The 21,663-nt window shown below is 43.2% G+C and overlaps 1 protein-coding gene across 3 annotated transcripts in view; it reads left to right on the top strand.

The window, feature by feature from the left end:
- LOC126297516 (uncharacterized) overlaps nucleotides 1–21,663 on the top strand; it is a 323,790-nt gene that overhangs the window by 119,292 nt on the left and 182,835 nt on the right. For all 3 annotated transcript variants that reach the window (XM_049988402.1, XM_049988404.1, XM_049988403.1), the window contains exons 8-10: nucleotides 5,948–6,105; nucleotides 13,419–13,507; nucleotides 15,082–15,310. In XM_049988402.1, the coding sequence (XP_049844359.1) occupies nucleotides 5,948–6,105; nucleotides 13,419–13,507; nucleotides 15,082–15,310 (476 nt within the window). The remainder of the gene's footprint in view (nucleotides 1–5,947; nucleotides 6,106–13,418; nucleotides 13,508–15,081; nucleotides 15,311–21,663) is intronic.

Below are 21,663 nucleotides of genomic sequence, written 5' to 3' on the forward strand. Positions count from 1 at the left end.
CACAACAGTGGTGCCCAGCCACTGCATCCTCAAGCTGTGTAACCGAAGCTGTCACAGCCTGAAGCTGAGAGCGAAGTGTCACCAACTCGGCTCGCATCCGCACACAATAATCACAGTCCCTGTCCATACTAAAGACCGTGGAAAACTAAAACTATGCAGATAAATGGACTATTGGCATGTGCTGCGCAATTCTACTGTAGACCCTGACGGAAACGCACGAACTGTGTCTAGTAATATGCAGATATACAAAAACCTAACTATCAAAGCACTCAGGTGAAACAAAAAAAATTTTTCCTGATTAGGAACTTGTAATGTGGCACAAAATCAGTTTACTTTCTGACACAAACAAAAATGCGACAACTGTGGCTGTTAGATATTAAATTTACACACAGAAACTCAAGAAACTAAACTATTAAAGCACACAGATGATACAATAAAGTTCACCTGATTAGGAACTCGTAAATGTCACAAAAGTGTTTACTTCCCTGTTGCTGCGTCTGTTTGTCAGCTACTGCTGCCTGATGACTGAATAGACAGGGTTTATTCACCCGAAGACCTACAAGGTGCATTCCACTGACCCCTGGTCATCGGAGAACCTGTCAAGCCTGGTGTCGAGAACACAGTACATGGCCATTGGAACAGTGGTCCCAGGTTATGTTCACTGACGTGTTCAGATATAGTCGGAACAGTGATTCTCGCTGGTTTTTCATCAGGAACCAGACACCAACCCGTTAATGTCCTTGAAAGGGACCTGTATGGGGAGGTTGTGGTTTGATGGTGTGGGGTGGGATTATGATTGGTGCACGTACGCCCCTGCATGTTTTCGACAGGGGAACTGTAACAGGTCAGGTGTATCGGGATGTCATTTTGCACCAGTATGTCCGCCTTTTCAGGGGTGCAGTGGGTCCCACCTTCCTCCTGATGGATGATAATGCACGGCCTCACCGAGCTGCCATCGTGGAGGAGTACCTTGAAACAGAAGATATCAGGCGAATGGCCTGCCTGTTCTCCAGACCTAAACCCCATCGAGCAAGTCTGTCATGCTCTTGGTCGACGTATCGCTGTATCTTCAGACCCCTAGGACACTTCAGGAGCTCTGACAGGCACTGGTGCAAGAATGGGAAGCCATACCCCATCAGCTGCTCGACCACCTGATCCAGAGTATGCCAACCTGTTGTGCGGCCTGTGTATGTGTGCATGGTGATCATATCCCATATTGATGTTGGGGTACATGCTCAGGAAACAGTGGCATTTTGTAGCACATGTGTTTCGGGACGGTTTTCTCAACTTACCACCAATACTGTGGACTTGCAGATCTGTTTTGTGTGTGTTCCCTATGCGCCTATGCTGTTAGTGCCAGTTTTGTGTAGTGCATGTTGTGTGACACCACATTCTGCAGTTATCCTTAATTTATGAGCATGAGTGTATATGGTGCCCATAGTTGGGTTTGACATGCCATTTCTTTTCCAATTTTTACAGAAGTGTGGATAGTGCAAGAAAGGTTGCCCAAAATTGTGTATATTTCACATTTTTGTCTTTCTCACTTTGAACTCTTCCTTCCTTATAGTGTACGTATTCTCTCTGTTATAATTTTGCAAAGCCATAGTTTGGTTGTAGATTTGTGGTAGCTGTGCTATATGTAGCTCTGCATGACCATCCTTGTACTCTCTCACTAATGTGGACATTAGTGACAGTAGCATATAGTACAAGCCCTGCCCCCGACCTCTCTACAGATACTGACTGTCCATTGCTCATGATGTGACACGAATATAAGTTGTTGTCAGGCTCACAGCCTCCAGCCTTTAATCTTCTTGCTCGACCATCAGTAGACAATGTGTATGTAAATCACAGCAGAGTAACAAGGTTGTTTGGAGTTAGAACAAAGGAACAACTTTCAGACTTTGGTGTTATGGTTCTAAATGTTTTTGCATTGGTTACGGGCAAGTGCCCAAGTTAATTTGAAGTTTCACAAAGTACAATAAATATTGTGCACCAGATTTTATTTTTAAATAATCATTTTATGAATTTTTAGATGATACTGAAATTTAACAGTTGTTTAAAGTGGTCTAAGCAGGGGAATACTGTCAAATGCTCTGTGCTTTCCCTTGGCAGTGTAAAATGAATTTAAAAGAATCCCTAAGGGCTCTACAGACTATTCAACAAATTTACCTAGCAGACAGTGGTACAATGCCTAAAAGTCACTCGTCACACACTACATCTTTATTGGTAAGCAGTGTCATTCTATTGGGTACTAAGCCACATTGGAACCTAAGAAAATGAGCAAACTGACATGAACATAAAGTATGCTTGTAACAAAATAATGTACCGCCTCGTACAATTTCCTTGAGTGCAGTCACCTCATCGTTGAGGATGACAGTCGTGTGTTAGTGGGAGAATGAGCAGCTGAGGATACACAGTTACAAAATAAGGCTGGTGAAGCCAACAGTTTTGCCAGGATGAACAGTTTGTCACACAAATGAAAATAGTGGTTTTAACGCAATTGAGAGTAGGGTTATTTTTACTTAGACACATGCACATCCTCCATAGGGAGAACGCACCACTGTGTGGTGCTTCTGGCATGCTAATGTTGGTGCACAACATTTTACTTGATTGGATTACTGTATTTTTCGGCTAATTCGTGCTTACTTAATATTCTATGTCATAATGGTATTGTAGTTTCATGAAGCATGAGGAAACATGCATGTAGATGTGCAAACACCATTGTGATTTTTTTACTATACAGTTTAATATATTAATATGCAACTGTTGTTTATGTTTCCATTGCTAGACAATGTCTAAAGCTTCTAATGTGTCTCCTTGGGTCATTGTCCCAAGAAGATTGCGCGCAGCCTCTCCTGCCGGAGGTTTGAGTCCTCCCTCGGGCACGAGGGTATTTGTTGTTCTTAACTAAAGTTAGTCCAGCTTAGTTTAAGTACTGTGTAAGTCTAGGGACTGATGACCTCAGTAGTTTGGTCCCTTAGGAATTCACACACATTTGAACATTGTGTGCAAGGAGAAACTGTCTGTCTTACTAAATGCTACATGCATATATATTCATTAAGGTATAGCATCCTCACTGCAAGGTTGGATAACTATAAGCCAAGATGGTGCAAGCGAGTGGTAGAGCTGAGGTGGGAGCCCAGAAGGCTCCAGAGAAAGGCAGCTGCAAATGTAACAATCTTTATTGGCACTTTGAACTGCTTGATACACTGGGTCAGTGGCTGGCTGGCTGCAGAATTCTGCTGGGCTGCCTGCCTGCATGCCCCACTGTGCTGACACAGATACTCCACCGAGCGCCGACAGCCTTGATACGTAAGCTAGTTGCATGGTCTCCTCACCGATGGCATGTACTTGATGATCACATATCTGCTACTGGTGTGGGCAATTCGCTGCTGCATAATTGCAAGGGATGCCCACTGCGATGAGATTCCCATCCTGCAATGAAAGATGATGGCCGGTGTGCACAGGATTTGACCCCCGGTCCCCCTGCACAGGTGTCGACTGTCCTGCTGGAGATTACATTGGATGGCCAGCTGTCCTCTGGCACTGAGTCTGGGTGAGACTTAGTGGTTAGAGCATAGAGTTGTTGCCCTGCTGTGGCTGTGAACGAGTGACTTCTGCTGGCAGGTCCATGTGGTGTTCTTGTTCAGCACAGGCCCACTGTCTTGTTCAGCAACATTACAAAAATTTCCAGTATTTGTAGTTGGCAGCCACATATTCTAAAACACCACTGTCATTGTGGAAATTTGTCTTGCTGCTCACTGCACTAGTCTGTCCAATTTCACACGCTAACTAGCCTCACAACATTGAATTGGCCTTGGTGCATTATTACAGTGACAACATCTTGCAATTGTTTGGCGTTAGTGCTGCTGTAGTACACGACTCTGGTTTCCACTGTTATGCCCATATATGGTTGGCATGCTACAAAGGGCTCTGATAATCAGGGTGCAAGTGCCTTGAAACCATCATCATCCTCTGGTATATTGAAGAAAATGTACTTGACCATCCAGATATGAGTGTTTCATTGTTTCTCTAATACACAATAGATGAAAGGTGGGATGGTTCCCTGTAACAGCCATAACCAATTTCCTTTCCCATATTCACTCAATTTGATCTCGTGAACTGTCTCCAGTGACTTCTTCCTTTTCTTTCTAGAACTGAAAATAGTGTTTGTTGAGAAGATTTTGTATCATCAAAACTCTTCTCAGCATCTCTAGAGGAAGATGGCAGCTCCTTAATTTGGAAAAAAGAAAATAGAATAATATTGGAACATATATAAGCCACATTCATTTTGTGGATGACATTAAAACTATTTGTGTGTAGTGCAGATAAACTTCAACAATGAATGGAAAAACTTTATAATGCAAATTTGAAAATAGACCTGAAAATAGACTATAATCAGACTAAGACAAAGTATAACCAACATATTGAAAATAAAGTAGCACATATTGGCAATCAACTTATACATAGAACTAGTTTATGATCCCTGTATTTAGAGCAGTTCAAGACAATGATGTGATGGGAAACAATACAAGGGGGAAGAAAAAAAAGTAGATTAAAAACAGCCTATAGTGCTTCTGGTAACTGAAATCTTCCAAAGTGTCTGAAAAGGAAATTCTGTCATCAGTGTATATTACGAGGTTTGACGTATCGGAATGAGACATGGAAAACCATGCAAAAACTGAGGCTTGCTCTTTGAACAAAACATATTTATGTTTGTAATTATTGGAAGAGAAAGCACAACAAACTAATGGATCAGGAAGCATACAGGAGTGGAAAAGTAATAATCATAGCAATGAAAATGAAACAGAGTTGAGTAACATTGTAGGCAGGCAGATGGATGGCAGGCGAACCAAGAAAGTTCTTTGCTGAATCCCAAGAGACGGCAACTGGTCGGACAATGACCTGATTGATTATAGCCATGGATGCATATGGCTGAAGATGGTAACACATGGAGAACCATTGTAAAAGCTATTGTCCATTAGTATTGAAGCATAGGAAATTAATGCTCTCAGAGCTGGTAGTATGTTGTTTGGATAATTTTCGTTTTCCCCTAGTGAGAAGTGAATCTTTAATACACATTAATAATGGGCATCTGTGTTGTAAGAAATTTGTGCTCCTTAGAAAATTGATGAGAGTGTGAGGAAGTTAGCTAAAGGGAATTGTGTACAAGGTATAATCCCTGTTTTCTTTCCATGGAGTAAGATTTGCTGATGACTTTGTGTCTAACTTAAAGCTGATAGGAGCGGATGATTTAGTCTGTAATATAACATGATTAATTGCAAGCCCTCAGTATGCCTCAAAAATGTAACCAAGTAATGGTTGTTGAGAAGAGTATTAGCTTCATCTAAGGGTTGTTTCTACTCCTTGGTTGATTTTGTATGTCAGCAAAAGAAACTGCATGGCACTTGTTGCTGCCACCTAATGGCTTATGTAGTAACCCCATATCACAACCAAGTTCACAACCTACCTTTCTGTCCACATTGAAATGACTGACCTTGTCCTATTTGAGTGATGCAGGATAGGCTGGAAAATATTCATTGGAGAATTTTCTATACACACGCTATTGTCTGCATATTTACTTCACAGTAAATCTCAACAGTTCAAAGTGTTTAAGCTTCTAATTCAGCAAAATAGGAGTTGCGTGCACCAAGTCGGTCCTCTTCCCTACGCACATAAATCTGAAAGAAAAAAGTTTGCAATGGAAAATTCTTTATAAGAATGTGATTATTAATTTTAGTAAGTACAAATTAATTAGTATAACAGATCATGTTGTATTTAATTCAGCTTAATTTGTTGTTAAGACTAAATTAAGTCATAAAATTTATTACCTTCACTACTCCAGATTAATATATTATCTTTTGTATACTTGTCCAGAATTTTTTTTTCTTCATAATTTAGTCTCAGTTGTAGAACCTGTTGTATTTTATTTCATTTTAACTTTCAGGAACACCAGAATTCATGGCTCCAGAAATGTATGAGGAACATTACGATGAAAGTGTTGATGTGTATGCATTTGGAATGTGTATGCTGGAAATGGCCACATCAGAATACCCTTATTCTGAATGCAATGGACCTGCTCAGATTTATAAGAAAGTGATTAGTGTAAGTAGTGATCAGATATTACATTATGTAATGATATAAATGTTAGTCCATTCCGATAAGCATGCGGCAATGATAGATTATAAACTCATGATGAGTTATATTTATCTCAACAATAGATTAACAACAGTGTAGGAGAAAGCAGATTGATACTTAGCTTAAAGAAGGCACGTGAAGTTGCATACAGGCACAATTAAGACACTTACGTAAAGCTTTTGGCCACAGCTTTCATCAGTAAAAAAAAACACACACACACACACACCCACACACACACACACACACACACACACACACACACACACACACACGAAGCAAGCACACCTCGTGCACACACAACCAGCATCTCGGGCCAGAATGCCGGATCTATTGCATCCACCAATGCATTTAAGAACAGTAAAATTGTAAACCTTTACACAGTCACCACAGAATCCGAAAACATATAGAATATTGATACCTTCAACAGATTTCACATTAACTTGTGGGTATTCTCTGTAATTCTTCCATCTTTGTGCTATCAGCATTTGAACTCTGTCTCTAATTACCTTGTTGTCAACAGGACATTCATCCTTTTGAAACAAGAAAGGGAATGAATCTCTCTGCTAATAAACTTACATTCCTCTTCAGTGTATGTAATTCTTCTTCATTGGATGTGAATCTCCTCCAGAGGATGCAGACCTCCTTCAGAGTGAGTGACTCTTTTCTCCATGCTGGGCAACTCAGTCCCACTGCAACCCCAAACACTTCTCCCCTCCTCCACTCCAATCCCTACCATTCTTAACCCTATCCCAAACCTACCACAACCCGCACCTACATCCACAACTTCCACTCACCAACCTCACCTCCCACCCCCTCTATTGCTTCCAGCACTATTTCAAAATCCCCCTACCTTTCCACAAATTGCCATTGCCATTCCGTGAACCAGCACTGCTCTTGCTAATTTATTTTGTACATTTATTACAGCCTCAGAACAGAAAATTAAATTTTCGCAAAAAACAGTAATAACAGGAATGATCATCTTTTTTATCTGATTTGAATGTGGTGAAGGCAAGAGTCGTCATGACATGGCCCCTTTCATGGTTGTCCCCCATCACTTCCCCACCCTTAAGTGGTCCGCACCAACTCATCCTCATTCAGCTGACCTTTTCTCAGACTCAATGTCCTTGCCATTCCTCAGCCTTCTGACTGATTTGATGTGACCCACCATGAATTCCTCTCTTGTTACTACCGTTTCATCTTGGATTATCACTTCTCTGGTGCTTTAACACATTTTTATTCACATAAATTTCTTCCTCAATGCGAGGTGTATGTTTGGCACTAGCAGGCTTCTCGTGGCCAGGAATGTGCTCTTTGTCTAATCTGCTTTTAATATCCTCCTCCTCTCATCTGTAACAAGTTATTTTACTTGTAAAGTAGCAGAATTCTGTAACTATGTCTACTTCATGGTCACTAATTGTAATGCTAAAGTTTACTATTAATTTCATTTCTGTTGCTGCCTGTTACTTTAGTCTTTCTTCTGGTTCACTTTCAATCCACAGTCAGCACTCAGTAGACTTATTATTCCATTCAAGAAGTCCTACAGGTCTTCACTTTCATCTAGGATAGCAATGTCATCAGTGAATCTTATCATTGACATCCTTTCACCCTTACTTCTAAACTCACTCTTCAGCATTTCTTTTATTTCTGTCATTGCTTCTTTGATGACAGACTGAATAGTATGGGTAAAAGACTGCATCATTTACACCCGTTTTAATTCCAGCACTTTGTTCTTGATCTTAAAGTATTTATTTCAGTCTTGCGTCCATTATCAGTCACATAATCAGAAATGCTTCTCTGCTACCTTAATTTTCCTAAAGTCAGACTGATCATTATGAAACATATCCTCAATTTTCTTCTGCACCTGCGGCGGGTCGGGTTTTAATTTCTCGTGTCTACTCGTCGGCGTCACTATGCAGGCTGTAAATTAAAATTCACCTACCTCAGAATGGAACTGCTCAATGTCCCTTCAGTTGGCAATGTAGATACTTACAAGATGATGTAAAAGTAGTGTTGATAAAAACACCACCTAATATTTACAATTACTGAGGTTGCGCACCTTGAGTTCTGAAAGAAAGTTCTGTAGAAATTCTGTCATCCAGTTTTATCGGGCAGTAAGAAAATGGATTGGCTTCTGGAAAATAATGTCTGAAATTTCCACACAGTAATGTTTGTTTTGGCCTTGATAACCAAAGAAAAGGTACTATTCAGTCCATATTTAAACTGTTGGCTATTTCCTTCCAGTTCACGATTCATACAAACATTTCACATGCACTGCAGCCAGAAGTCTGTCGAAACCTGTCTCAGATTAAACAATGTTTTCACAGTCATTAATTTCACCACTAATATGAGGTATTACAGTTGGTCCTTCTTCTGGATATCTAAAAAAGAAACTGCTCACCAAAAATGATCTGTAGATGAATACTGAAACATGCCATGCAGATTCTATGAAGGCCAATATTTCGCATCAAATACCTGTCGAACAGATTAAGTCAAAACCTCTGAAATTTCGCCAAGCAGTCCTCAACAACAACTGCTATTGACTTAGCTCACCAATAACTCAAACACTAGGTAATTCTTCATCTTACACATTATTTTTACTGGCACTAGTAACATGACCATCTACATTCAAAACTAGCAAGCGACTTGCTTCTTCCAGTCTCACTCTCAGTATCACTATCAGGTAACGAGTGGGAACAGTCTCAAGTCTGATTGGCTGACCATACTGACTGCCAATCGGAATACTTGCTTGTGACCATACTCAGGCCAAAACTGGTCTGCACCAATCCTTATACACAGACACATTTGCGTCAATCTGACGTACAAATATTATAGTAATGTTTAATAATTGAAAAAGTGAAGACAATAATTCTGGAAATATTCTTTAGATACAGATTTTACTCCAGCTGACTTTCTGGCTGCTCTGTTACAATAGCAATCACACCTAGACATGCGTCATCAGCAAAGTGGGTAAATCCCCTAAGATCATTTTACGATGACAGGCTTTTAAAACTCTTGCACGTTACTTAATGTAATGAAATATTGAAATTTGATGAACGTCCCATATACACACTCTCATTTACTAACAGGCTCACATAACACATAATAAAATAAATATTGATTTTAATAGTTCTTTCTGAAGTTATCGTATATTTCGTACTACAAAAATTGTAAGATATTTTAAATTTTTAAATTAAATTTCAATTAAATAATTCTGTACCCTAATACTTCAGGTGAGAATTTCAACTGACGACCAAAAACAAGTCATAAATGTTCCCAGATGAATTTCCTTTCTTAAGTGTAGTTTCTCTAATTTTAAAGTAAATTTTTCTATCTTTGAAAATATGCCCACTAGAAAGCTGAGATTTTCACACCACCTTTCTATTAATAAAAAAAAGTGCAGTATACAAATTTTGAAAGTGATTACAAAAAAACTACTATCCTTTAGATAGATTCTTATAGGTGGTGAATGTACGCGTTCAATAAGAGACAATGAAGACTTTCCCATGGCAGGCAGTGACAGATGCACGTATGTCTCCCAGGTAGACCACTAGATATCAGCCCATGAAGTTACATACAGTAAGCTATCCTAAAACAAAAGTTCTCTCGGGAAAAACTTGCGACGCTACACAATCTTCTGTACATTGTTCTTGTCAGGTACTGGGATGCATGTGCTGTTAAGCTGCTTGTGCAATAGTTCCAGCACTGTCTGCCCTTCCTGTGGTCTGGAATGCATTGCTATTCCCCCCCCCCCCAGCCCCCCAACTCTAAAAGTCTATTCTCTCTGCAGTTTATTAAATTCTGCACACTAACTCCAATAGTAATTTGGTTGTCACTTTCTCCAATGATTTTAGAAATTACGATGGAATGTTATCTACCACTTACACCATAATTGGTCACAAGTCTTCCAAACCTCTGCTAAATTCTGACTCAAATACTGGATCCTTTACGTCCTCCATATCGCCTTCGATCTCTTCTTCTACCAGGTCATTGGACAAGTCAGCCACTTTATAGATGGCTTTCAGTGTACTCTTTCCTACTATCCACTCTCTCCTCTGGGTTTAATAGTGGAATTCCATTCCAGTCTTAATGTTTTCACTCTTGTGAGCTTTAAACAGAGTAATAGCTATTACTAACTCAAATTTATTCCAGAAGTACATTTTTGTACTCTCTCATTCCTACCTCCTCCCCTTGCCCTACCCACCATTGCATGTGTAGATTGCCCCCCCCCCCCCCCCCCCGCCCTCACCCTCCCGTGCATACTGCCCCCCTACTGCCCCCTGTGCATGCGACGCCCCTGCTGCCCCTATGTGTACTCCCCCTGCCCCCCTCTGCCATGTACTCTCCTGCCACAAAAGAATTATGGTCCAGGTTTTGACTGATTGTAAATCACGCCATGCAGAGGTATTTGCCGAGCATGTGAATTTAGAAAGGAAAAGATTCACTGTGGTTTAATAAAGGAAATGTCCGCTCCTGGTACCTGAGTGATCAGCGCGACGGAATGTCATACCTAACGGTCCGGGTTCGATTCCCGGCTGGGTTGCAGATTTTCTCCACTCAGGGACTGGGTGTTGTATTTTCCTTATCACGTGTTCATCCCCATCGACACACAAGTCGCAGAAGTGACGTTAACTCAAAAGACTTGCACCAAGCGAACTGTCTACGCGACTGGAGGCGCTGGCCACAAAGCTTTCCATTTCCAATGAAAGAAATTCTGAAAATGACGAGGAAGCGGAGAATGTTGCACTCTTGGTCAAAAAGAACCTGGAAGTGTGATAGGAAAAAGTTAGAATTTAGTGTGTGTATAAAATGATAGGCGAAGCAGACATAAGCTCCTGTCATCATACCTTATCAAAAGATCCTGCCGAGCACAAAAGGAAATTACATTCGTATGCAAAATCTCTAAGTGGGTCAAGGGCTTCTATACATTCTTTTGTGCAGTTTGATGTGGCAATATTAGATAGCAAAGGGAAAGCTGAAGCTTTAAATTTTGCTTCAAAAAATCATTCATACTGGAACATTGTTCAGACATACACTTGTTTGACCATCACACCGACTCCCAAATGAAAGACTTAGCAGTAAGCATCCCTGGTGTTTGGAGGTAGCTAGCTCCCCAGTTTGGTTTTACGGAAAGAAATCTTTGGTATTGGCTCCTTACTTAGACTGCATTTATTGCAGATCTCTCCACCGGCACAAAGCCCCATGTGACTCCTGTATAAAAGAGTCTTGCCATGTGCTTCCCTACAGCTATACTGTAGGCTATATGTGCACCAGATTTGTAGTTGAATTGATGTTTTGTTTCTTGATATGCTTGATAATGAATATGAGTTGTCATACAATAAGGTGACAAAAGTCAAGGGATACCAAGTAATATTATATCGGACCTACTTATGCCTGGTGTAGTGCACCAACTTAATATAGTATTGACTCGACAATTCGTTGGAAGTCCCCTGCAGACATGTTGGGCCATGCTAACTCTGTAGCCATCCATAACTGCAAAAGTGTTTCCAGTGCACATTTTTGTGTATGAGCTGTCCTTTTGTTTATGTCCCATAAATGTTAAATGGAATTCATGCCAGGTGATCTGGTTGGCCAGATCATTCAGAATGTTCTTCAAACCAATCATGAACTGTTGTAGCCCGGTGACATGGCTCATTGTAATCCATAAAAATTCCATCATTGTTTGAAAAAATGAAGTCCAGGAATGGCTGAAAATGGTCTCCAAGTAGCTGAACATAATGATTTCCAGTCAGTGATCAATTCAGTTGGACCAGACAACATGATTATGGAGCCACCACCAGCTTGTACATTGCCTTGTTAACAACTCGGGTCCATGGCTTCATTGGATTTGTGCCTCACTCAAACACTTCCATCAGCTCTTACCAGCTGAAATCAGGAATCATCTGGCAAGGCCACAGTTTTCCACTCATTTAGGGTCCAACCAATATGGTCACAAATGCAGGAGAGGCAATGCAGGTGGTGTCGTGCTGTTAGCAAAGGCATTGGTCCTATGCTGCCATTGCCCATTGCCCATTGACGGCAAACTTCGCCACACAGTCCTAATGGGTACTTTCATCTTACATCCCACATTGATTTCTGCAGTTATTTTACACAGTGTAGCTTGTATGTTAGCACTGACAACTCTATGCAAACACCACTTCTCTCGGCTGTTAAGTGGAGGCCGTTGACCACTGCATTGCCTGTGGTGAGAAGTAATTCCTGAAATTTGGTGTTTTCAACACAATCTTGGCACTGTGGCTCTCAGAATATTGAATTTCCTAATGTTTTCCTAAACGGAATTTCCATTGTGTCTTGCTCCAACTACCATTCCACATTCATAGTTTGTTAATTCCTGTCGTATGGCCATAATCGTGTCCGAAACCTTTTCACGTGAATACTGATAACAGTTCAACCAATGCACTGCCCTTTTATACCTTGTGCATGTGATACTACAGCCATCTGTATATGTGCATATTGCTATTCCATGACTTTTGTCACCTCCTTGTACATCTTATTGATGTCACACTATACCTGTAGATCATCTTTCTACGACTGAAACTGGTTTTGTAATAAGATGGCAGTACAGCTGTGTGCAAACCATGTGGTTTTCTCTCTCTCTCTCTCTCTCTCTCTCTCTCTCTCTCTCTCTCTCTCTCTCTCTCTCTCTCTCTCTCTCTCTCTCTTTTTTTTATTGATGTTCCTCGGTATGGTCTTGCACACTTGAGCAAACACCCTCAACCCCCCCCCCCCCCCCATCAAAATCACATACACAAATACATTTGATATAGTAGTTCCTTCTATGCAAAATCCCATTTAGAGATCTTCACAGTCTGTGTAAGGCACCACACCTCTACATGTTCAACCAAAGAGTTAATTCTTGAAACACTGGATTCGTCTGACTAGTACTATAATGTTTATTAGCGTGTTTTCATAATGTTCTTTAGCTTTTAGAGATTTATATTTGGATAAATGTTTAATATAATTATTTAAAATTTTGTGTGAAACTAAATTGGAAGCTTCAAACTGGTTCTATTGAACTTTGTTTGTTATCTGCCTTGTTAGTTTCTTTCTGTTTTGGACATTTCCAGCAAAATAATTTAAATTTGTTTATCTTGTCGATAACTATGGAAAGACATTGACTGCTTATGAAGTTTGGTTCTGGATAATTGATAAATGCTAAAACTTTTAGACCTTTCTTATAGTTAATTGTAAATGAAACTCCATTTCCTTTGAATGTAAATGTTCTACATTACAAATATTTTTAAATTATGGATGTATTTCAGGGCGTGAAGCCAGCCAGTTTTGACAAAGTCGAGAATCCTGAAATAAAAGACATCATAGAACAGTGTATTAGGCTTAAAAAGGAAGAGAGGTAAGTTCAGCTGTATTGTACTTCATCAATTAATGAAACTATAATTAAATGTAAGCATGTAACAGTAGCAATGGTATAAATGCTGTAGAAGTAATAATTTTTAATCGTGTAATTTATTCACTGTCTGTGCTTTGTTTTCGCAGCTTTCTTCTTACTGTAAGGAAGTATTGTTACTTTTGTCTTCAAAACATCCAAGAGATTCCTATAAGTGAGGTGATATTTTGAGATACAAGTTAATAACTGGCAAGAAACACTGGGAAGAATCATAAACAATTTAAAAACGATAGATTGTGTAAGAGGATTAACATCCATAACTTCAGAAAATGTCATTTCAGCATTAAGTAGAACAGAAAAATAGTATATAGGATTGAGAATTTGTTCCATATGGCTGTCCTTTTCAGATTTGTATTCAACTATTTGAATGTGAAAGCTAATATTCTCTCCCTTCATCCGCAGCTCGTGGTCTAGTCCCTAGCGTTGCTGCCTCTGGATCACGCGGTTCTGGGTTCGATTCCTGGCTGGGTTGGGGATTTTCCCTGCTCGGGGACTGGGTGTTTGTGTTTTCCTTGTCATTTCATCATCATAATTTGTGACAGTGGTAAAATTGGACTGTGTAAAAATTGGGACTCTGTATGGGCGCTGAGGAATGCGAAGTTGAGCGCCCCACAAACCCATCATCATCATCTCCTCCATCTCTCTCTCCCTCCTCCTCTTTCTTAGCTTCTCTCTCGTCCTCCTCCTCCTCCTCCTCCTCCTCCTCCTCCTCCTCCTCCTCCTCCTCCTCCTCCCCCCTGCTCTTTCTTTGCTTTTCTCTCCTCCTCCTCCTCCCCCTCCCCCTCCCCTCCCCCTCCTCCCCCTGATCTTTCTTTGCTTTTCTCCCCTCTCCCCCTCCCCCTCCCCCTCCCCCCTCCCCCTGCTCTTTCTTTGCTTTTCTCTCCTCCTCCTTTGCCTTTGTCTCCTCCCCTCCTCCCCCTCCTCCTCCCCTCATTCACTCTTGACCTCACCACCTTCCTTCCCACCCTCCCTCCTCACTCCCCAGTTCTTGGCCTCAACCACTACTCCCCTCCCCCATTGTCGCCTGTCTCCTGCTTGCCCCCTTGCCCATTGTGTACTCTCTCCCATTTGCCCCCTTTCCTATTGTCTACTCTCTCCCATTTGCCCCCTTTCCTATTGTCTACTCTCTCCCATTTGCCCCCTTTCCCATTGTCTACTCTCTCCCATTTGCCCCCTTTCCCATTGTCTACTCTCACCCACTCCCCCCCCCCTTTCCCATTGTCTACTCTCACCCACTCCCCCCCCCCCCTTTCCCATTGTCTACTCTCACCCACTCCCCCCCCCCCTTTCCATTGTCTACTCTCACCCACTCCCCCCCCTTTCCATTGTCTACTCTCACCCACTTGTTGCGTGCTCTTTGTAGCAGTAATTGAAGAAATTTTCTTCTAATTCTTCATGTTTGTCATTTTTGAGTTTTCTGCTATGTAGAATGACTGGATGTTACATTTAGCGTCTTTTGTGTAATAAAAGAACTGAGTTGTCACAACAATTGAATATGCATTTTTATTGTACCTTTTCAGACCAGGGGTCAAAGATCTGATGAACCATGAGTTTTTTGCTGATGATTTGGGTCTTCGCCTGGAAATGGTGTCTAATGAGGATGTAATTGCCTCAGAAAATCCTAAAGTGGAATTTAGACTGAGAGTACTTGATCCAAAGAAACGAAGTCATAAACATAAGGAAAACGAAGCTATTCAGTTTGAGTTTGATATGCAGAACGATAATGCTGATGGAGTTGCAAGTGAAATGGTAAGGAGTCAGCATTAGTATTGTGTTATAACCAGATATTGTAAGTGGCACGCTTTGCCAATAGCTCTGCAGTCCTACGTAATGGTCCTTGCCACCCATGTTTAAGTAAATGTTGCCTTCATATTATTTGTTTATGTGAAACATCAGTTACCTTTGTAGCGTTTTCACAATTACCTCCAAATTCTCACTTCTATAGCGTACGATGTTTCCTTTATACCTAAATTATTTACATTCTGCCAGAACTTTCTGTACCATATTTTTACACATTTGCTATTTAACATCTTTTGATGAAGTTATTGAGGCATGTGAGCCCTATATGAAGTCATTCATAATTTTTGGACTGAACCTCTTCTCTACTAATTGAGCACCAGGTGATCTATCACATAATTGCAAAGGTGGTAGTACCTGCCGATAGTGGTAAAAGTTTCAGTGACCAGAAACAATAGCATCATGGATTTACCTTCTGAAAAATTTCCCATGACTGTTTCCCACTGAAACTTCTTTAATAAGGTTAGGTAGAACCCACTGCACTGCTTAATTACATCTGCATGTACTACAATTCCCACTATGTTTTTTTATAACATTCCAAGCACACATTAACATAACTAAGTGATCTAAAATTGATCTCAGTAGTCATTAGACTTCGTGAGAGAGCAGAATGGGGCTCTCTGCAGAATTCACAGACTTCAAACGTGGTCAGGTGATTGGGTGTCACTTCTGTCATACACCTGTATACAAGATTTCCACACTCCTAAACATCCCTAGGTCCACTGTTTCCCATGTGATAGTGAAGCAGGAATGTGAAGGGACATGTACAGCACAAAAGTGTACAGGTCGACCTTGTCTGGTGAAGAGTTTTGTAATGTGTAATAGGCAGACATCTATATGGACCATCACACAGGAATTCCAAACTGCAAGTACTATGACAGTTAGACGGGAGGTGAGAAAACTTGGATTTCATGGTCAAGCAGCTGCTCATGAGCCACACATAATGCCAGTAAATGCCAAACACTTGGTTTAAGGAGCATAAACATTGGATGATTGAACATCGGAAAATGTTGTGTGGACTGACGAATCACAGTACACAATGTGGTGATCCCATGTCAGGGTGAGGGTATGGTTAATGCTCGGTGAACGTCATCTGCCAGCGTGTGCAGTGCCAACAGTAAAATTCAAAGGCGGTGTTGTTACGGTGTGGTCATGTTTTTCATGGAGGGGGCTTGCACCCCTTGTTGTATTGTGTGGCACTATCACAGCACAGGCCTACATTGATGTTTTAAGCACCTACTTGCTTCCCACTGTTGAAGAGCGATTTGGGGATGATGATTGCATCTTTCAACAAGATCTAGCACCTCTTCATAATGCACGGCCTGTGGGGGAGAGGTTACATGACAATAACATCTCTGTAATCGACTGGCCTGCACAGAGTCCTTATCTGAATCCTATAGAACACCTTTGGGATGTTTTTGAACACTGACTTCGTGCCAGGCCTCACCAACCGACATTGATACCTGTCTGCAGTGCAGCACTCTGCGAAGACTGGGCTGCTCCAAGAAACCTTCCAGCACCTGATTGAACATATGTCTTCGAGAGTGGAAGCTGTCATCAAGGCTAAGGGTGGGTTAACACCGTATTTAATTCCAGCGTTAACGATGGATGGCACCACAAACTTGTAAGTCATTTTCAGACAGGGGTCCAGATACTTTTGATCACATTGTGTACGTCACCAAAGATGCATTGTGCCCCTACAGTCTTCTGGCTGTGATGGATATTAATGCCTCCTGTGTGTTAATCAATGCTGCAAGGTACAGCATTACATTTGGTTGATGTACCAATGGAATACCAATGGATTTTGATACGCTGAGCTTAAAGACAAAGTGGAAATGTGATTACACTATGATGTAGTCAGGCAGAACAGTCTGTCCATCTAAACTCTCTGCAAGATTCTGTTATAATTGTAATTCATTGAAAACATTGTTGTGTGAGAGCAGTGTAATCAGCTGTGTGTAGATCACCATCCTGAGACTGAAGAGGTGTGTCGCCTGCTTCTGCTGCTTAACTACTACCACTACCACAACATGTTTCACAACTACAAGGGACAAGGCGCTGTCACCTCTGTCTGCAGGATATGTCCATGCGGTTCTCCACCAGGAAGGGGCAGTTTTGGTCTGCAGTCTATAAATAGCACTGTAAATCACATTTACAGTGAAGTACAAACAAGAGAAAAAGATCAATTACCTAGATTTAAATATCAAAAGACACAACCATACATGAACATCTAAGCTTTGTAGGTAAAATTAAATGACCAACATCACAAGCCGTGCAACTTCATGTCACCCTCCCCCAGGGGCTCAGCATTCACTTGCTGAGTACGGGCTTGGCGACCCCGGGGTCCTGAGCTGGGGACTGGTCTGCGCCGCCAGTGTCCTGTCACCGTAACCCCCGGACATGCTTCAGCGACCACCGTACGGCGCGGCGGTGAAATGTTGTGTGCTGCGGGGAATGGTAATCTTGGCTTGACCGCCTGGATTGCGAGGAAGACCAACCTCTATAAAAACCCCTCAATCTTTCGGTGTGCTCCGCGCCTAGAAGATGCATGGCTGTTGGGGTGGAACAGTCGCAAGCGGGCAACCTCTGGGGCACCTGCCGCACCCCAGTTGTATAAGGCTTACTCAGGCACGCGGGGCTCTGTCTGAGCGGACTTTTAGTTCCCTAGCTGCTCGTGGGACCACAATGGACCCTTCGACCTCTACATTTCCCCCTACCAGTGGCTTGGGTGGGCCGCTGGAAGGAAAACACACCCAATCGAAAAAGCGGCTACGCGCTGCGAGTCCTCCAGCGCCTGGTGTTGCTAGAGATTTAACAGAATGTAGTAACGGAGCACATGCTGATAATCAGAATGTGTTTTTGATTATTAAAAGGAAGGAGGGTAGCTTTGAGAGGGTTTCTCCCTTTTACATCCACAAGGGTCTTGAGGGAATTGCAGGAACACTGAAATCTGTAAAGCGACTGCGCAATGGGACTCTGTTAGTTGAAACTTCTAGTTCCCGTCAAGTCGCTGCCCTTCGGAAAGCAAATTGTCTAGGAGAGTACGCTGTCGAGACCGAGCTCCACTCCACTTTGAACTATAGTAAGGGTGTTGTGACGTGTAGGGACTTGGTGGATATCCCCATAGACGTGCTAAAATCTGAGTGGGCTGACGAAGGAATTGTTGATGTGCAGCACATTATGAAACGAGTCAATGGGGACCTCGTCCAATCTGACTCGTTTATTCTCACATTCAGTTGCCCGAGACTCCCGGAGCATGTTAAAGCGGGGTTCTTACGTTTGTCCGTACGGCCATATTTCCCCAACCCAATGCGCTGTTTTAAATGTCAGCGCTTTGGGCATACTACGTTGGGGTGCAATGGAATAGCCACGTGTGGTAAATGTGGTCAGCCTGCCCATGACGGAGCCGATTGTTCATCGCCTGTGAAGTGCGTGAATTGCTCTGGGAGTCACCCTGTCTGGAGCCGGATCTGCCCCATCTATCTCGAAGAGCGGAAGGTACAGGAGATTAAAACATCTAAGCGCATCCCCTATGGTGAGGCCAAGAAGATCTTTAAGGCCATGCAACCTCCTGTGTTTTCCACATCTTTCGCTTCCGCTCTCAAAAAAACCGGTACAACTGGCCACTGTTGCTACACAAACGGAGGTTGCTAGTGTTAGCACTAAAACCTGCGCTTGCCAGTGCACTTGTGCTGCTGCGGTTGTTTTGCAATCTGCGGCTCTCCCCGCTACATCGGACAAGGCCGTGGTTGCTGACATTGAGGTACTTCCAGCGTCCCCCCATATGGCGCCTTCTGCCCAGGCGAGTCAACCTCCAACTGTTGACAAGGCTCTGCATTCCAAGCCCCCCAAGACAAAGCCTCAGAAGATGAAGGTTCTGCCACCTGAGGAGACTAGTCAGCGTCGGTCCGATGATGATGCCATCGTACTGTCTGACATCTCCCGTGGGTCGTCATCGGATCTTATGGACATTGATGTCGACCGGGGGCGATCTTCTCGCCCCAGGAATAAATCTCCGGCCAGTACGGTCTCTCCTCCAAAGCACAGAGGCAGGGTGAAAGTTCAGCCACCCTGATCACTGGCTCCCATATTACAGTGGAACCTGAATGGTTTCGGGACGCATGTGGCCGAATTACAACTCCTCATACGAGAGTGCCCCTTGTGCTTATGTATCCAAGAGACACATTTTCGGGCCACTGATTCTCCTTCTTTACGCGGCTATACCGCATATCGAAAAGATGATCTGACGGGGCAAAGGGCAAAGGGTGGTGTTGCGGTTTTTGTCCGTGATGTGCACCCCTCATCTGAGCTCCCTCTCGTCACCGACTTGCAAGCAGTTGCAGTTGACATTCTTGTGGGTCGGAGGATCACAGTCTGTTCTGTTTATTTACCACCTCCGGATGCGATTGACACTGAGGCTCTCACGGACCTTATTAGCCAACTCCCTCGCCCATTTCTTCTTCTGGGGGACTTCAACGCTCATAATGTCTTATGGGGCTCTCAGACTACTTGCCCCAGGGGTCGCATTCTGGAAAGCGTCATGATGTCTGAAGAACTGTGCCTCCTCAACTCTGGTGCTCCCACTCATTTCTGTACTGCTTCCGGATCGTCATCGGCTATTGACCTTTCCTTTTGCTCTCCAGCACTCGCGGATTCTGCTCTGTGGGAGGCTGCAGCTGACCTCCATTCTAGTGACCACTTCCCCCTCTGGATTCGCCTCCTGGATGAGGCTGTGGCATTACCAGTGCCGCCCCGGTGGCACCTTTGCAGAGCTGACTGGACACTTTTCAGCCAACTGGCTGTTTTGGAACACCGTGCCAGCGTCCACGAATGGGTAGACCATGTTGCAGCCGTGATCTCTCATGCTGCTGAATTGTCCATCCCACGGTCATCCGGTCATCACAAGAGGCGTCCTGTCCCTTGGTGGACCACTGAGTGCCACTCAGCCATCCGCGCCCGCCGTGCAGCACTGCGCCGCTTCAAGTGCCGTCCCTCAGCTGACAATCTTGCGGCCTTTCGGGTGGCAAGGGCGAGAGGGCGGCGGGTGATTAAAGAGAGCAAACGACGGTCATGGCAATCGTTCTTGAATTCCATCTCTCGCTCCACTAGTTCTACGAAAGTATGGGAAGCCATCAGGAGGATTTCCGGGAAACTCAGCCAGCTACCTGTCACGGCATTGCTGCATCAGGGATGTCTCCTCACGGCGCCGAGAGACATTGCCCAGACACTGGCCATGCATTTTGCGGAATCTACCGCCACTATTAACTGTGATCCAGATTTCTGCCGCTACCGCACTGCCGTCGAAAGGGGTCACTTGGACTTCCGGTCTCTTAATTCTGAACCCTATAACTGCCCCTTCACAATGTGGGAACTGGATTCTGCGCTGTCTGTGGCTCATGATACTGCACCTGGTCATGATCAAATCCGGTACAGCATGCTGCGGCACCTGTCGCTGCCATCCAAGGAAGTTCTCCTGAACTGTTTCAATATGATATGGTTAACTGGCACGTACCCTGACTCGTGGAGGGAGGCAATTTTGATTCCCCTCCTCCAACCAGGGAAGGACCGAACGCATCCCAGTAGTTATCGGAGTATTGCCTTGACGAGCTGTGTTGGGAAGACGTTGGAACGCATGGTCAACCGCCGCCTGGTTTGGCTGCTCGAGACCAGGCAGCTCCTTAGCCCCTCTCAGTGTGGCTTTCGGAGATGTCGTTCCACTATAGACAACTTGACCCTGCTTGAGGCCGCCATCCAGCAGGCCTTTCTACGTAACCAGCATTGTCTAGGGGTCTTCTTTGACATTAATAAGGCGTATGACACTACTTGGCGCCGCCTTATCCTCAATCAACTCCATGAGTGGGGCTTTCGTGGCCGTCTCCCCATCTTCATTCGGTCCTTTCTTTCTCACCGCCTCTTTCGGTATTGGGTTGGAAATGTGCTATCGGATTTGTATGTGCAGGAGAATGGTGTTCCTCAGGGCAGCGTTTTAAGTGTCACCCTCTTTGCCGTTGCTATTAACAGTATCACGTCCACTATCCGGAGTCCTGCCCAATGCTCCTTGTTTGTGGACAATTTTGCTGTTTTCTGTTCTTCCTCCAGTCTTGTCAGTGCTAGTCGGCAGTTACAGGTTACGATAAAGCGCTTAGAGGCATGGACTGCAAAGACGGGTTTTACCTTTTCTGCAGACAAATCTGTGTGTGTTCATTTTAATCGTTCTCGGCGTCTTTTTACCTCCCCTGAATTGCGTCTGAGGGACACCGTTCTTCCTTTTAGAGACACTGTGAGGTTCCTGGGCCTCACTTTTG

Source organism: Schistocerca gregaria, chromosome X, assembly GCF_023897955.1.
Source record: "Schistocerca gregaria isolate iqSchGreg1 chromosome X, iqSchGreg1.2, whole genome shotgun sequence".
In the NCBI taxonomy this organism is placed as follows: Eukaryota; Metazoa; Arthropoda; class Insecta; order Orthoptera; family Acrididae; genus Schistocerca; species Schistocerca gregaria.